Source organism: Esox lucius, chromosome 22, assembly GCF_011004845.1.
Source record: "Esox lucius isolate fEsoLuc1 chromosome 22, fEsoLuc1.pri, whole genome shotgun sequence".
Lineage (NCBI taxonomy): Eukaryota > Metazoa > Chordata > Actinopteri > Esociformes > Esocidae > Esox > Esox lucius.
The window spans coordinates 12,230,991-12,248,058 of record NC_047590.1 but is presented as its reverse complement, the minus strand read 5'-3'; the positions used below and the strand labels follow the sequence as shown (position 1 = coordinate 12,248,058).

General features: G+C 43.0%; 1 protein-coding gene across 8 annotated transcripts in view; it reads left to right on the top strand.

Moving 5' to 3' along the window:
- atp11a (ATPase phospholipid transporting 11A) overlaps positions 1–16,646 on the top strand; it is a 48,646-nt gene extending 32,000 nt beyond the window's left edge. For 2 of the 8 annotated variants that reach the window (XM_010886302.5, XM_020042485.3), the window contains exons 18-29: positions 902–1,153; positions 1,260–1,437; positions 2,209–2,311; positions 2,503–2,648; positions 2,745–2,804; positions 2,914–3,041; positions 4,227–4,362; positions 5,300–5,323; positions 8,672–8,737; positions 8,942–9,045; positions 9,399–9,564; positions 12,905–16,646. In XM_010886302.5, coding sequence (XP_010884604.1) covers positions 902–1,153; positions 1,260–1,437; positions 2,209–2,311; positions 2,503–2,648; positions 2,745–2,804; positions 2,914–3,041; positions 4,227–4,362; positions 5,300–5,323; positions 8,672–8,737; positions 8,942–9,045; positions 9,399–9,564; positions 12,905–13,165 — 1,624 coding nt within the window. In that variant the 3' untranslated portion in view covers positions 13,166–16,646. Of the gene's footprint in view, positions 1–901; positions 1,154–1,259; positions 1,438–2,208; positions 2,312–2,502; positions 2,649–2,744; positions 2,805–2,913; positions 3,042–3,841; positions 4,039–4,226; positions 4,363–5,299; positions 5,324–8,671; positions 8,738–8,941; positions 9,046–9,398; positions 9,565–10,119; positions 10,216–12,904 lie in introns of those variants that run through there. The other 6 variants (XM_034289718.1, XM_013139921.4, XM_020042486.2 and 3 more) reach the window with 6 other exon arrangements.
- Positions 16,647–17,068: the final 422 nt, after the last annotated feature.

Sequence of the window (17,068 nt, the reverse complement as noted above, 5' to 3'; positions counted from 1 at the left end):
GTGTGGAAAAAAGATTTTTCTACGAAATATTGCAATTGCTATTCTTTGTGAGGTGTAAATCAGAACACTAGTGTGAACTGTTGGATTCATGGAACCAGAATGACTGAACAGCAAAGTAGCAAGCAGCATCGTTCTTGTTTGCAACAAACTGGTTAACCTGCCAGATCTGAAGGCAATCATATAGGGAACCTAACAGCAAGGAGGAGGGACTTCTCTACTTAATTGACAGGGAGGGGCTTGTTGTTTCCAGGAAACAACTGTGCAGGGAGAAGAAAAACCTAAACTACCGAATGGACATTACACACAGCTGTAATGTTACAAAATATTGCACTCTCATGCAATACAAATATAGCACATTTCAATATTGTGATTTGGATTTGTTGTGCAGCCCCACGCTTGACTGTTTCTGTGCGCCATGTTTGTAATCCTTTTCGTGTGTGTGGGTGTTAACCCTCTCCTCTGTCATTGACTCATGGCCTGTGATAGTAATTCATTTTCAGGCAGGCAGGCAGTAGGATGATTCTGTAGAGCAGTGAATCCTAACAGCACTGCAGCTTAATGATAGACTTCAGTGCTCTGTGAAATTAGACTTATTAGACAGTACCAGAAAGTGGCTTTGACAGTGAAAAACAGCCGGTTGTTGCTGGTGTCTTACCAGAGATAGTTGGGGTAGCATTTTCTCTGTAATACAATTTGAACTTCCTGATTGCAACCCCTATCCCTCGCAATTTAAGCATTTTTATTAGGAAAACGTCTGTGAAGTGCGACAGCGACACAGCGAAATGTGGCAACACCGCAGGCTTGTCTGTTGAATGAATCGCCGTCGAATTGTTGAATGTGAACGAGTGCGTCAGCGCTCCGCGTCCGTCTGACTGACTCGCGCTGCCTGAATGATCTGCAGACTCCAAGACAAGGCGGCAGACACCATCGAGTCCCTCCACAAGGCCGGGATGAAGGTGTGGGTCCTGACAGGGGATAAGATGGAGACGGCAGCTGCTACCTGCTACGCCAGCAAGCTGTTCCGTCGCTCCACCCAGATACTGGAGCTGACCACTAAGCGCACCGAAGAGCAGAGTCTTCACGAAGTCCTATTTGACCTGAGCAGGACTGTGCTCAGACAGCACGGCACCATGACCAGAGACACCTTCTCAGGGTAGGTGTCGGAGACCATATTCAAACACACACACACACACACATATGCGAAGAACACACACACTTGTATGACGCGTGCCAACGTGTGTCTTTGTGTGTGCTCGTAGTCTGTCCACTGACTGTGTGGACTATGGTCTGATCATCGACGGGGCCACATTGTCAGCTGTGCTGAAGCCCAGCCAGGAGGACTCCAGCCAGGGGAACTACAAGGAGATCTTCCTGGAGATCTGTAGGAACTGCAGCGCTGTGCTCTGCTGTCGTATGGCTCCCCTACAGAAGGCCCAGGTAGCTTATCAGGCCTAGTTATTTGAAGGGACACGTTTCCTCACCTGTTCCTGCCAACGTGATTTAGATTCTTGTTTAATGGGAAAATCTCCACACGGCATGCTATCGTTGAGGTGTTTTACCTCAGGACTCAACTACCTGGACTACTTCTTTCTTTCCCTGCCTTGGACTCTCCTCATGATAGAGTTGTCAGCAATTAATGCCACTCCAGACCTTTCCCTCCTTCCCTCTATTCATCGTTCATTCTCTTTAATCTCTCCCTCTTTGATCTTTCCCTATCTCCCTCTCTTTATCTGTCTCTCTCTGTTTATTTCCCCTATTTATGTCAATCTCTCTGTCTCTATATCACTAAATCTTTCTATCTCGTTGACCCATTATCTTGTATGGCTCGCTATTTGGTCTGACCTGACTGTCACTAGCTCTTAATGCACAGCCCCTGCCTTGCCTCTGTTTTCCTCATCTGTGATTGGTTGGAGATAGGGATATGTGCTGGGCTAGGATTGGGATGTGAGCTGTAATGTAATGCAAAGTGACCTTCAGAGAGAAATTCTTCCTACTGCATGTGTCCTTTCTATCACGTTAAAGGCGAGGAGCTAGGTTTATATAACATTATCTGTGAGTTTGGCTCTGTCCAGTAGCACTCTGTACAAAGATTGTCTTGATGAAAGGAAATGCAATTAAAACAAAGCGAAACAAGTATTTCCAATTTTCATTGCATGTATAATGAATGACATAGTGTATGTGTTCACTTAACAGAGTTTTTGTTCCCAGATCGTGAAGCTGATCAAAGCATCTCCAGAACATCCCATCACGCTAGCAATTGGAGATGGAGCTAACGACGTCAGCATGATCCTGGAGGCTCATGTGGGCATTGGTTTGTATTACCTTGTTCACGGTTTATTGATCTCACTGTAATGATAATTGCAATTACAAATAAAAAATACTGTAGATTGCCTCAACTAAGATTTTGGTTTATTTTAAATAATAAATATATATATATAAAATGATTCTTGGAAATGATTTACATAAGAAACGGTAAACATGCTCACTCACAACCCCCCCAAGGCATTATGGGTAAAGAGGGCCGGCAGGCAGCGCGGAACAGTGACTACGCCATCCCGAAGTTCAAACACCTGAAGAAGATGCTGCTTGTTCATGGACACTACTACTACATCCGCATCTCAGAGCTCGTCCAGTACTTCTTCTACAAAGTAATGTTTTTTCTCCAGAAATGTAATACGCTATTGGTAACACTCAGGTCTCCTGGTGAGGAGGTATTGAACCCCTGTCCTTTTCTCTTTCCACAGAATGTTGCCTTTATCTTCCCTCAGTTCCTCTATCAGTTTTTTTGTGGCTTCTCCCAACAGGTCTGTAAAAAAGTGATTTTTTAATTAATGGGAAAAAAAATGATATATAAATATTTCCTAATACTTTTTTAACTGATTTTGTCTGTTTGCTCCATCTTGTCCCCACCAGCCTCTGTATGACACCGCCTATCTAACGCTGTACAACATCAGCTTCACGTCTCTGCCCATTCTGCTCTTTAGCCTCATTGAGCAGCACATCAACATGGACATCCTCAAAAAAGACCCCTCCCTCTATAGGTAGGTGTTTCCCTGAGACTGCATGTGCCAGAATCTAATGGGAAATATATACTGTTTGTAAGACGAGGGAAAGTCAAAGTGATCGATAAAATCCCACTTGTTTCGTTCTCCCTTAGATCTTCTCCCGTTTGGAATGCTACTCGCTTCATCTCTTTCACATTGTAAAGCCTTAATAATAAAATCACATAGACTCCATATTTATAATGCAAGCTGGAGGTCAAAGCATTTACAGCCCCCCAACCTCATTATCCAACATAGATTCCCGTAGTTTCGAAATCATTCCGTCTCAAGCACACACACCCCCAACTGGTTCATCAGCGCAGAACCAACATCCCCAAAAAAAGGCAGAAAGGTTCCAGAATCTTCCGAGGGCAGCCCGCAAAGGTAGCCCCACCCCGGCCGAGCTGAATCCCCTCCGGACCATGTCAGGGGAAGCATAAGCAGGCTCCCGGAAAGCGGGCAGGCAGGAGAATAGCTGGAACAGATTCCTCTAGAGGTTGATGCGCTGGGAGCAGTACATGAAGCTTGGCCGAGGCGTTGTGTGTCTCCGCTGGCTCTGCTGGGCTCCCAGTTGCAGCTGGGGTGGGGTGGGGTTAGATTTGCTGGCTGCCTCAGGAAGATTGTGGAACTTTCCTGCCTTTTTGGGGGAGTTGGTGCGACGCTAAATAAGCAGGTGGGGGGCACTTTCGCACCACAATGTATAGCTCCAATTGTTCAGTGGTGTTGCCAGTAAATATTTGTTGTTGTTTTTTTTGACTTCCTATCTCCTGGTGACAATCAATATTCCATTTTCCTGCTAGCTACCTGAGGGTAATTGTGTGGAAACCTAAGACAACAGTAGCAGGCTAAAAGGAATCCGACTGGGGGCGGACCATTCCTCCACGCCTGGATTGCTCTGCTAACTCTTAAATCAATATGGCCTTGCTCACCATTGTGTTGAAATGCTGTTTGCTTCATAGAGTAATATAAAGTAGAGTAAGTTAGCTTCACATTTTTTACATCAAAGCAACCCCCACCCCCCCCCAAACTCACAAAAAAGTAGAAAATTATGTTTTCTGGTATAAATTTTAATAAATCTACAGATAGACATAGAACCATCTAATTACCTGTTATCAAGTAATGTGGTACAGCAGTATGCTCAGAGTAGTCAAGTGATGAGATGGGTCTCTGATCTCTCCTCTATAGAGACATAGCTAAGAACTCTCTCCTGCGTTGGCCCATCTTTATCTACTGGACATTTTTGGGGGTGTTTGACGCAGTTGTCTTCTTCTTCGGTGCTTACTTCTTGTTCTACAACACCACCTTCACCAGCAATGGACAGGTAAAGACACTATCGCCTTGGCAAGAGTTTATGTGTGAAGCATAAAATGACCATCTGTTAATATTTCTTTAATGGTTAAATTCCTGCCATGGATGGCCTATTGAGCGAAATGTGGAGTTAATGAGTGGGATTTAATGAGTGGGATTTAATGAGTGGGAGTGGATGAGTAGGAGTGGATGAGTAGGAGTGGATGAGTAGGAGTGGATGGTTAGGTGTGGATGACTAGGAGTGGATGAGTGGGAGTGGATGAGTCGGGTGGCTAGGAGTGGATAAGTAGGCGTGGATGAGTAGGCGTGGATGAGTAGGCGTGGATGAGTAGGCGTTGATGAGTAGGCGTGGTTGGTTACGTGTGGATGGCTAGGTGTGGATAAGAAGGAGTGGATGATTAATGGATAACTGAGTAGATGTTTATGAGTGGATGATAACGAGTGGATGCTTATGAATATGGGTTTTGGAGTGAGTCCTCTGGGCACACACAGGTTGGAGTAAAGTAAACTCACAAGACTTGGGAAAATAAATTAGAACATTTAGTTGATGTGACACTTTATTTCGCATAAATCAACGCTATTCTAATGAATCAGAACAGATGTCTGTGCCCAGTGTTGATTTTAGGTCATTGGTAGATATAAGATCTCCTAGTCTGCAGATTCACATATGTGTACAACCATGACCCAGGTCTTTCATTCATATCTGCAACACGAGAGCATGTTGAGTGCAGACATTTTCCTGTGTGCCATTTACTATATTATTTATTTGTCTCGTTAACATTTTTGATTGCTTTGTTTTCACTGTTTCTGGTTAACTTCCTTTGAACATCAGTTTTTTTGGTTTGTTTTTGGGCCTATGGTTTTATATTTTCTCTTTCCTCTTCTTCTTCTTCTTCCTGTCCTCTTACCTTTCTGTTGCTGTCTGTTTTTGCTTCTCTTCCTTTCCTCAGCTAATGACCACCAACACACAGATGGTAAGCCTGTCCCTATCTGTCTGTCACCCTGGTTTAGTTAATCCGTTCCCCTCCTTCACTGCCTGTCGCATTGCGTAACCGAACCGCCAGTCATCACACCATCCAATAGGAATTCACCAGTCCTCTTAAAACCTAACCCTTCTGCCCGCTGTAGGCCAAAGATCAGTAGGTATTATATCTGTATAGTAATAGTTTAGAGCAGTAGGTATATCTGTGTAGTAATATTATAGAGCAGTAGGTATATCTGTGTAGTAATATTATAGAGCAGTAGGTATATCTGTGTAGTAATAGTTTAGAGCAGTAGGTATATCTGTGTAGTAATATTATAGAGCAGTAGGTATATCTGTGTAGTAATAGTTTAGAGCAGTAGGTATATCTGTGTAGTAATATTATAGAGCAGTAGGTATATCTGTGTAGTAATATTGTAGAGCAGTAGGTATATCTGTTTAGTAATATTATAGAGCAGGAGGTATATTTGTGTAGTAATATTATAGAGCAGTATGTATATATGTGTAGTAATATTATAGAGCAGTAGGTATATCTGTGTAGTAATATTATAGAGCAGTAGGTATATTTGTGTAGTAATATTATAGAGCAGTAGGTATATCTGTGTAGTAATAGTTTAGAGCAGTTGGCATATCTGTGTTGTAATATTATAGAGCAGTAGGTATATCTGTGCAGTAATATAATCGAGCCGTAGGTATCTCTGTGTAGTAATATTATGGAGCAGTAGGTATATTTGTGTAGTAATATTATAGAGCAGTAGGTATGTCTGTACAGGAATAGTATAGAGCAGTATATTAGATCAGATTCAACTTTATTGTCATTGAACAGTACAGGTACAGTACAACGAAATGCAGTATGTACTGTATATCTGAATGGTTATAATATAGAGCAGTAGGTACTGTATATTTGTATGGTAATAGTATAGAGCGGTGGATTCTGTATATCTGTATGGTAATAATATAGAACAGTCGGTACCATATATAATTATGGTCATAGTATAGAGCAGTCGGTACTGTATATCTATCTGGTAATAATATAGAGCAGTACATACAGTATATTCGTATGGTAATAGTATAGAGCAGTAGGTACTGTATGCCTGTATGGTAGTAGAATAGAGCAGTAGGTACTGTATATCTGTATGGTAGTAGAATAGAGCAGTAGGTACTTTATATCTGTATTGTTGTAGAATAGAACAATTGGTACTGTATATCTGTATGGTAGTAGAATACAGCAGTAGCTCCTGTGTATCTGTATGGTAGTAGAATAGAGCAGTAGGTACTGTATATCTGTATGGTAGTAGAATAGTGCAGTAGGTACTGTATTTCTGTATGGAAGTAGAATAGAGCAGTAGGTACTGTATAGTGTATCTGTATGGTAGTAAAATAGAGCAGTAGGTACTGTATATCTGTATGGTTGTAGAATATTGCAGTAGGTACTGTATTTCTGTATGGTAGTTGAATAGAGCAGTAGGTACTGTATATCTGTATGGTAGTAGAATAGTGCAGTAGGTACTGTATTTCTGTATGGAAGTAGAATAGAGCAGTAGGTACTGTATAGTGTATCTGTATGGTTGTAGAATAGAGCAGTAGGTACTGTATGTCTGTATGGTAGTAGAATAGAGCAGTAGGTACTGTTTAGTGTATCTGTATGGTTGTAGAATAGAGCAGTAGGTACTGTATGTCTGTATGGTAGTAGAATAGAGCAGTAGGTACTGTTTAGTGTATCTGTATGGTAGTAGAATAGAGCAGTAGGTACTGTATATCTGTATGGTAGTAGAATAGAGCAGTAGGTACTGTATATCTGTATGGTAGTAAAATAGAGCAGTAGGTACTGTATTTCTGTATGGTAGTAGAATAGAGCAGTAGGTACTGTATATATGTATGTTAGTAGAATAGAGCAGTAGGTACTGTATTTCTGTATGGTAGTAGAATAGAGCAGTAGGTACTGTGTATCTGTATGGTAGTAGAATAGAGCACTAGGTACTGTGTACCTGTATAGTAGTTGAATAAAACAGTAGGTACTGTTTATCTGTTTGGTAATAGTAAATCCATCCTAGAGCCCCTCTCATGTGTTCTTGTGTAGTGACCATAGTCCAGTCATCACGTTATTTGTCTGTCCAGTGCTACAGTAGTTGTTGCTAGTATGCTGATCTGTAGAGAACCACTCATATGGGTCCTTTGGGTCAGAGGGTCACGTTGTTGTGGAGGACCCCAGTCTGTTCAGGGTTTTGTTTCCACCTGGCATTAACACACCTGATAGTCAATCGTTGATTGTTGTCAATGTACACCTTGATGAATCTTGTGTTTTACAGCTGGGTTAGAACAAAGCATCCTGAACCTGATATGTCCCTCTAGATCTACACCTGCTTCTTTGAAATGTAATTGCCGGTCAGACTGCAAGGGCAAAATACTAGGTCAGACAGCAGGACATTAGACTGATTCAGGGCCTGCTTAGTTCACACTCCAATCAGAGCATTCGACACAAGGAATGAATGGCCAAGCTACATGATGAATGTAGCTGTATTAGACATGTCAGGTAGGAGATATAAAAAAATTCTGCAACTTGAAATAACGTCACTGACTTCCCTTCCATGTTCAAGTTATTAGCCTATTTCAATGCTTGAAAATTGAATATGGAAAATAGTGAGTTTATTTTGCCCTTGCATTGTGACCCAAAGGAATAGTTCACCCCTACATTGAAATTTGTCTGGTGTATTTATATGTAGGGGTTAACTATCCCTTTAAGAACACCTGAGGAAAGCAGGTGGTTTAATGCATTGGTAGGTACAACTTTCATGTTGTTGACTCTCATCAGTTGATTTTCCCATTAGCATTTCATCAACATTACAAGCTCTTTGAAAGTGCAATACATGCTTTGTGTAGTGCTTTTCTTTGATTAACACGTGTAGGGGATTTCAGGCTAGTCTTTACTTTCAATACAGATTTAAGAGAAATAATGCAAATATTACTGGTGTTGTTTTAAAAAAAAAAAAAAAAAAAAGCTGCTTGACAAAATAGTCTAATATCCATTGTCCCATCAACCTGATAACATTTAAAATGTTCCATCTCTGCACTTGGTTGACTCCCTTAATAATAATATTTAAACGACCTCTATGATAAATGAAACCATTTAGATCTGGTGAGGATTTCTCCAGTGTAATGTCTAACTGGAAAGTGTGGCCAAACAGTAGGCATACTGTTTTAAGTCACCTGAAGAAAAGGAGTTAGTCCAGGATGTCTGAAAATACAGCACCAATGCTGTTCTCTTCAAAAATGGACGCAGGTGTGTTTGAGTCCTTACATATGATTCCTCTGTGTAATAATAATGGTTTCCTCTCCATAGATGTTTGGCAACTGGACGTTTGGTACTCTGGTCTTCACAGTGCTGGTGTTCACAGTCACACTAAAGGTACAGGAACCTCATAACTATTATTGCCTGGAAGTTACTTGTATTGGCTGGATGTTAAAGGAATTCAGTGTTGGAGTGAATCCTACTGCTTTGATGTAAATGCCAGATGACATGACAATTTCATTTTATCTCTGTCTCGTTTTCCATCTCTTTCGTTCTCTGTCTGTCTGTGTCTCTCTGTATTTCTCTCTTTCTGTCTCACAGCTGGCCCTGGACACACACTACTGGACATGGATCAACCATTTTGTCATCTGGGGCTCGTTGCTGTTCTTCGTCATCTTCTCTCTGCTCTGGGGAGGCATCATCTGGTGTGTTCTCTGTTCACCTTCTATTCTACCATTTTAATGGGACTATTTCTTTCAGGCTACCAGGAGATGGACACATTTGATCCTGTCCTCTCCATGTTCATTCAGATCTTATGAAAAACATAGATTATAAAAAGATCCTCCCCTCTGTTTTGAAACCGTCTTTGCAAAAACATACATATAGACTATGCCGATCGTCTCCTCTCTGTATTCATGCAGTTGTTATTAAAAACATAGATATAGACTAAATAGATCCTGTCCCCCAGGACTTTCCTGAACTACCAGAGGATGTACTACGTGTTCATGCAGTTGTTATTAAAAACATAGATATAGACTAAATAGATCCCGTCCCCCAGGCCTTTCCTGAACTACCAGAGGATGTACTACGTGTTCATGCAGATGTTATCCAGTGGTCCGGCCTGGCTGAGCATCATCCTGCTTATCGTCACCAGTCTCCTGCCGGACGTTGTCAAGAAGGTTGTCTCTAGGGCCCTGTGGCCTACAACCACTGAGCGCATCCAGGTTAGTGAGCGAGCACACACACACACACACGCTAATCATTTTCTCATTTACATATGAATGACTCTTGGTTCTATGTTTAAAATCGGGTGATTAAATGCACTCTGTAGATACCGTATGATATGTAACTTTCACCTGGACTTTAGCTGTACGCTACCTATGGATATATTCCTGGTGTTCTGGAAGTAAGTGAGCTGGTCCATCAGTGTGCAGTGTTCACTTGTGAATCTGGATCTTACTTGTTCTGAAGGGCTGACAGTGTCTCTCTCACATCCGATCCGGTCCTTTGTCCGTACCGTGTGCGGGCTTCCCATTGAACCCTGACCTCTCCCTTCTGACATTTTCACCTAGACATTCCTCTTTCCTTTTGCCGAATAATTGTTTGAAAGTGAAAATGTTTTTCAAAGTATAAGTGTTCCTATTAACCATTCTCCTCCCTCTCTCCTCCTGCCCCCTCCTCCGTCTTCCCTTCTCCTCTGTCCCTTCCCGACCTCTCTCCTGGCGTGTGACATTTACACTCTACCCTCTGACCTGGCTCTGTCTCTTTGGCAACGGAAGACAAAGCGGCCATGCCTAACCTCTGAGCAGTCCACCATCTTTATGCTTTCGCAAACCTCCAGCAGAATCAGTTTCTAACCTAACCAGCTGACCTAGGTCAGGTCACCATCTCTGCATGCTCTTTCTCCTCTGTGTATCTGCGTGGACATCTACCAGAGCTGCATGCGCCGAGGTGGCTGTAGATTTGCATGTCAGTGTTGAAGTGTGACTGAAGAGTCTTGGGTGGAGTGACTGTGAATGCAGCTACAATGTATTCACAGTTAAAAAGGACTCCATTGAGAAAAAGGTATTCAAAGCCCTTAAAAATGTCAAACTTGTTTTAATGACGGTTTGTTTGTGTGAGGAAAAAGAGAGAAAGAGTTCACGTTTGTTTTGTATTTCTGTGTCTCCGGGTCTACATAGTCCACACCGAATGTGTGCGTGTTGAGGTCGATGAGTGTTGAGAGGGTGCTGAGGTCGATGAGTGTTGAGAGGGTGCTGAGGTCGATGAGTGTTGAGAGGGTGTTGAGGTCGATGAGTGTTGAGAGGGTGTTGAGGTCGATGAGTGTTGAGAGGGTGTTGAGGTCGATGAGTGTTGAGAGGGTGCTGAGGTCGATGAGTGTTGAGAGGGTGCTGAGGTCGATGAGTGTTGAGAGGGTGCTGAGGTCGATGAGTGTTGAGAGGGTGCTGAGGTCGATGAGTGTTGAGAGGGTGCTGAGGTCGATGAGTGTTGAGAGGGTGCTGAGGTCGATGAGTGTTGAGAGGGTGCTGAGGTCGATGAGTGTTGAGAGGGTGCTGAGGTCGATGAGTGTTGAGAGGGTGTTGAGGTCGATGAGTGTTGAGAGGGTGCTGAGGTCGATGAGTGTTGAGAGGGTGCTGAGGTCGATGAGTGTTGAGAGGGTGCTGAGGTCTGAGTGTTGAGAGGGTGCTGAGGTCGATGAGTGTTGAGAGGGTGCTGAGGTCGATGAGTGTTGAGAGGGTGTTGAGGTCGATGAGTGTTGAGAGGGTGCTGAGGTCTGAGTGCGTTTAGGTCTCAGTGTGCTGAGCGTGTGTGTCTTGCCGTCCACAGCGGATGAGGGCAGATAAGAACTATGATGGGGTTATGACCTACAGCCTGGACTCCCTGCTATACGGAGGGGTCACTCTGACCACCTCAGAGGCCTAGCCTGACGACGGTAAAGACGGGGGGAGGTGGGGGGGGGGGGGGTTGACTGAGTGACGTGAAGGGCCGGGGCTGCACCTGCTCCCCGGGGGGGACTCTGTGGGGTTGGCCCGAACGTCCGTCGGGTTTGGTTGGTCTCTGACGTTCCCAAGTGTTTTGTCTTCACAAAAACCTAGTCGCTTTGTGATATGGACAAACACATTTTTACAGGTTGTTTTAACATGGGGGTGTCCTCATACCCAGCTGGTGCACTAACAAGGGCGTGTGTGTGTGTGCGTGTGTGTGTGTGTGTGTGTGCGCGCGCGCGTGTGTGTGTGTGCTTGCAGGTTTGTGCATGTGCCTCCGTGAGTGCCAACGTGCATGTTAGTTACATTCTGACAGCCTCTTCAGTCCCAGATGGAGCTTTAAGATAATCCGCCAATAGTTGTTAAACACCCTGACTGCGCCTAATTTTCAAACTAAAAAAAAAGGGCACCTATTCGAACTTATCATACCGGTGCCTTTGCCTTTCTTAAGCTAAACATTTTGTTTGTACTGGGTTCCGTAGCAAATGTGCAAGTTCTCCTTCAGAAGAGCACTGCCTCCCTCTAGCGTTGAAATGTAGCACCTCCTTTTGCCTTTAAAATATTGAACTCAGGATAACTTGACAGGAGAGGAGGTGATTAAAGATGAAATTCCACTCGTCGTCAGTTTAGCACAAGACCCGATCCAAAAGGTGGCTTTTAATTTGATATCCTTGGATGCCCATGGAGGTGTGAGGAGCAGGATGATTGGTTGGGGCCTGTCCTGTGGTGTGGTCTTCGAACCAGACTGCTCCATTAAAACATTTGTCTCGCTCAGTCGAACGTGGTGTTCCTGCATATTTCTATTCTTTCACTTAGAAAGAAAGGGAGGGATAGAGGGAGGAGAGCTGGAATATTTACTTTAAGTCGCTCTGGATGAAAGCGTCTGCCAAATGACTGAAACGTAAAATGTCAAATTGAGGTGTGTGAAAGAATGCCCCGAAAATATATAATGATCCGAACTGCCAAAACCCCCCTTGTTGAAGCACCATCCCCCAAAAAATGAACCAATACATGGACCCGTACTGATACATTTTAAAGGCATCCTCAATTCTTTCCTCCTCCTAGAAGTAGTTAGCACTGAATTGTGTATGTTTGGATAGGATAGAATCTAGCGTTCATCAATCCACAATGGGTTGGATGATCAATGAATTAGCAGTTTGTCTGGGACTGAAGAGCTGTACTCTTTGACGGATCATTTACTTCTCAGTTTGGCTCCACATCATTTGTCATTAACAGGTTCTGCCGTGTTTGTGTTTTGATGTGGTTTTGGGGTTGGGTGTGTGGCATGGCTTGTCATCTTCTGGATCCACCAAGTGGTCAAACCTGGTCCCAGAGTGTGTGTTGTGTGCAAGCTTTTGTTCCTACCCAATAAAAGCTAACCGGATTATATAAATTATATTTCAAATAAAAGACAACCATGCATCGAAATAGTTCACTAGGTCGAATCCGATTATCGCCGGGCTGGACCAACACACACTCAAGGAGCCAAAGTGGATACCCCTAAACCCGAACCCTTTCACCTTGATCCAGATAATAACACCTGTCTTCGGTCTCTGTCTCCATCTCACCTTCCCTTCAGAACGCAGACAAGCTGTATAACGGCCAGCTGTCGGAGTTCACACCGCTGGCGTCTCTTCACGCTCCAACGCGCAGAGCGGCCGACCCCCAGAACGCCGTCCCCAGAAGGTCTGAACCCCTCAGCAAAAAAACCATGTTCACCCACTGGAGGGGCGGGAACGACTACTGCACTTTCACACCCCTCCTCCGATTCGCCGACAACTCCCGTCACTTGGGGGCGGGCTATGCCTACAATGGGGCGGGGCCTGAGACGTCGGTATAGTCGAGTGGCGTTCAGTATGATTTAGACTACACGTCCGAAGTTTAGTATCTCATTTAGCCTGCAGGTCTAAGACCACATTGCAGTCTTGCACAGTTTACCACTGGAACAATCTGCACTGGCCTTCTAGCCGGAGAATGGCTGAATAATCTAGGTATGTGCAGTTACCGATGTCTTTGAAAAGGATAAACACATCTAACACATAGAGGAGGACAGTGTCTGTTCACACACGGCCCCGGTCCAACTGAACAGACTTGGCTCCAGATGTGCGCAGGGATTGGTGGAAAGGCCCTTTGCTCCACCTACAGATGTCTAACCAGAGTTGACCCCCTCAGACTGCAATGTGAGTCCCCCCCCCCCCGTGTCCCTTCCAGGCAGATGTCTGTCAAGTCTCCCGACGATGATGTCATTCAAGGTGTTTGTGGGAAAGCAGGGATGTCAGTATTAGAAGACAAGTGTCTAGAATGACTTAAGGCTGTTTTGAGGTATCGCATGTTGCTTTAACTGACCAGAATCTTCCTGTTTTTGTTTTGTCTTTGTTTCCTCTTTCTCTCTCTTTCTGTCCTGCTTTTTGTAGAACAAACTGGTGTTGCCTCTGCGCAAATCTCTTATTGAGGAACACACCATAAGACACATTTGTCTTTTCCAATATTGTTGTAAGTGGCTAGGCTGGGATAGTCATTCATCTCTGCTAGATTAGACACAGTTCAGTGTACTGAGTGTGCGTGTGTGTGTGTGTGTACGCGCTCGTGTATGTGTGTGTCTTCTGTGCGTGTGTGTCTGTACGTGTACGAGACTGGCCTTATGTCTTCTGTGGTGTTATTGGGTTTTCCTGTTTCATCTTGCAAACATCCCATTCCCTGACATGAAATCTAAGGCGTTCTGGGCCTGGCTCAAAGCTCGAAAAAGCAGACCGTTGAACTCGTATTCATTGGATTCCTTATCTGCCTTAACATCTACAGTGTTTCATTTGATATACAGCAGTATGAAGGACAAGACGAGGCTTAACAATGGCTTGCCTTACTGGTTCTTATCTTTGACTGAGACTGGACTTGTACCTTCTGACATCTCTCCCTCACACGGGAAGCCTTAAGGAGCAGCGAATGGTTGTCATAGAAATACAATGTATAGAACCTACATAGTTAGAATCTGATAGGTGCTTTGTTCTGTCCAGTGGCTTAAATAGCACACCCATGGATGTCTCTCTCTGCATATAAGGATGTTATAATTGACCAGGCAGAGTCTGGTAAGGGCCTTATCTGTCAATGTCGGCGTCGTCCATATAGGACATCTCCTTGCAATTCTACGTGTTTGTTTCCCTCTGCACTCTTTTTCGTGTCCCTTTCCCCGCTCTCGTTTCTCACTCTCGCCTCCTTTCTTCTCCCCCGTCGATATGACGCTCGTGCGGGTCTGTCCTCTCCCCCCCTCACTACAGCCTGCTCTCATCCAGTCGTCGGTTCACTCCTTCAGCATGCCTCTCCGCTCCAGCCTTTCTCCATCCATCCCACGAGAACCCAGTCTGAGTGTGCCGGGTGTAAGGGGAGGCGGGGAGTGGGGGAGTGAGGGGGGGAGTGAGGGGGGAGTGGTCATTGCACCCCAACCAAAGGTTTTTATGGACACGTCTAGCGTCTTGATAGTAGGTGCCTCCGGTGCCGCGGAAGCTGCCTTGTGGGATTTTTCACACCGATGCACAAACGTGTGCGGACGTCCCAAATAGAGATGGTATTCAGTGTGTGCGTGTGCGCGAGAGTGCGTGTGCAAGGGTCCGTTCAATTAAACGCAGCAGTGATATTTAAGATGGCTGTCTGCTGTTAGCGGGTACAATGAATCTCTACTGACATATGCAGACACGCCACGATCAAAACTACAGCACTGGAATATTTTAGGCATCGCTATGATAGAGGTGATGTTTACAAGTGTTTAGTAAATAGATGATTGTATTGGTATAGGATGCAGCGACTGGCTAAGTCATTAGATTACTCCGAAAATTGTGAGATTATTTTTTTTTATTCAGAGTCCTGTGATTCTGTTAGAGTATGAAAGACTGGTGTGACTTAACTGTTCAGTGTGTTCGTGTTTAGAAAGCTGATTGACATGGACGCTTGGCATGCGCTTCGTCTGCCTCTGTCATGATGATGGATGTACTGGGCTGTTCTTTTTAGCAGTCTTTCTCTGACTGCTGAAAGCTGTAATAGGACATTTCTGTCTCTTTGTGCTGCTTTGATGTCTTGTCCATTAAAGTACTTATTTGCAAAATGCTTGAAAACTTGAACCAAACTAGCACATTGCATACATTGCTTGTATTGGCTAGAATTAATTATGTTCATATTTTGTATGTTACATTTTTTCTTTTAAAAGATGTATTGTCCTTTGATCTAACCTGAACACTTAGAGTCTTGAGGAATATTGTTTTTTGTGACCTACAACTCCTCGGAAAGTCAAAAGAAAGAGAGAATATGTGCATTTTACTGTTTTAGTGTTGCTGACTATTCATCAGAATATTGAATGTATCAGAAGCCCATAGTCTTAAGTCTGTCATTGTGACATCAAATATCTGCTGTTTATAACTGTAGTACTGGCAGAAAATCCGAATGGATGCTGTTGAACAAATCTTCCTTGTTCAGCTCTGAACTTGTTTGCTGCTGTTAGATCATGTGGTACACTACAGCACATTAGAACTTCTCAGTGAACTATACTTTACTGGTCACCAAATACTGACATCTAGATAGTGTGAAGTGTTTTTCTGGCAGCGAACCTTCTCAGATCAGAATATTCAGATTTTAGGTATTTTTGTATATCTTAGATTAATCTTATTTTTTCTTTTGTTACTTTTGTATTCAGAAGATAAGAGCAGTTATACAGCTTGTATTTATTTTGGGAATTCGTATTAGGTTTTAAAACATCCAACATACCTTGACAGGAACTGATGTGAAACGGAATACAGACGTCATGCAAAATAAATCATATAGCTTTACAATGTTGTGTTTTATCAGCAGATATGCTAAGAAATCCAAGTACATCTGTCTCTTCTGGGTTCTGCCACAGATTTACACATCTGTGTGCTGCTCTGAAAACTGCTTGGTTTTTAAAGACACTTTAAAAGCCACTGACAATGGTTAAGGTGTGACCAAATGAATAACTTCAGTAGATGTTCATGGTTCTAATATGTTGCTTTACTATCTTAATGGGGCTCAAACTTTACAGCTAGCCTTTACAGTTCAACTGAATGTGTATTTCTATTTTAAAATGCATTGACATCTAACGTTATGGTGATAATATTACTCATGACTTTGTATATAAATATATCTGTAATTCTATACTAGGGTATATTTACATTCTGTATGTAGTAATGGTAATTATGTACAGGTCTTTTTGTATACAGTTTTTTACAGATTGAAATCTGTAGATAAATGTTGATTTTTGCCAGCCTTTCTGTAGTTATCATGGGCAAACAACTGTATATTTGCTTGTAATAAAACCAAAAATGCAATATCATGACTTTTACTTTGAAATGTGATTATATGATTGGACCAGTGCAATGAATTTATTACCTTACTGTTATTTATTATAAGTGTTGTAATACATTTCCTGACATGTTTTTAGCATGCAAAATAGACTTGCACTTCACAAAATGTCCAGAGGGTGGCGACGATGACCTGTTGTGTGGCATGTGCAGATGGCCAATACACATGCAGAACGGAGACTCTGGACAACTCATACATGTCCAAGATGTGTTCACGTTCAGAATTACTGAGATTATTTGATTGGTATGCGTTTCCAGTATAGCAGTAGTTAAGACTTTCAGAATACTGTATTTTGGATTCTTTTATGTCAGAATATTCTTTTTGGGATGCTTTTATGCTGATGAAAATTAATTATTTTCAGACTCGTTGAAATTTAAATGAA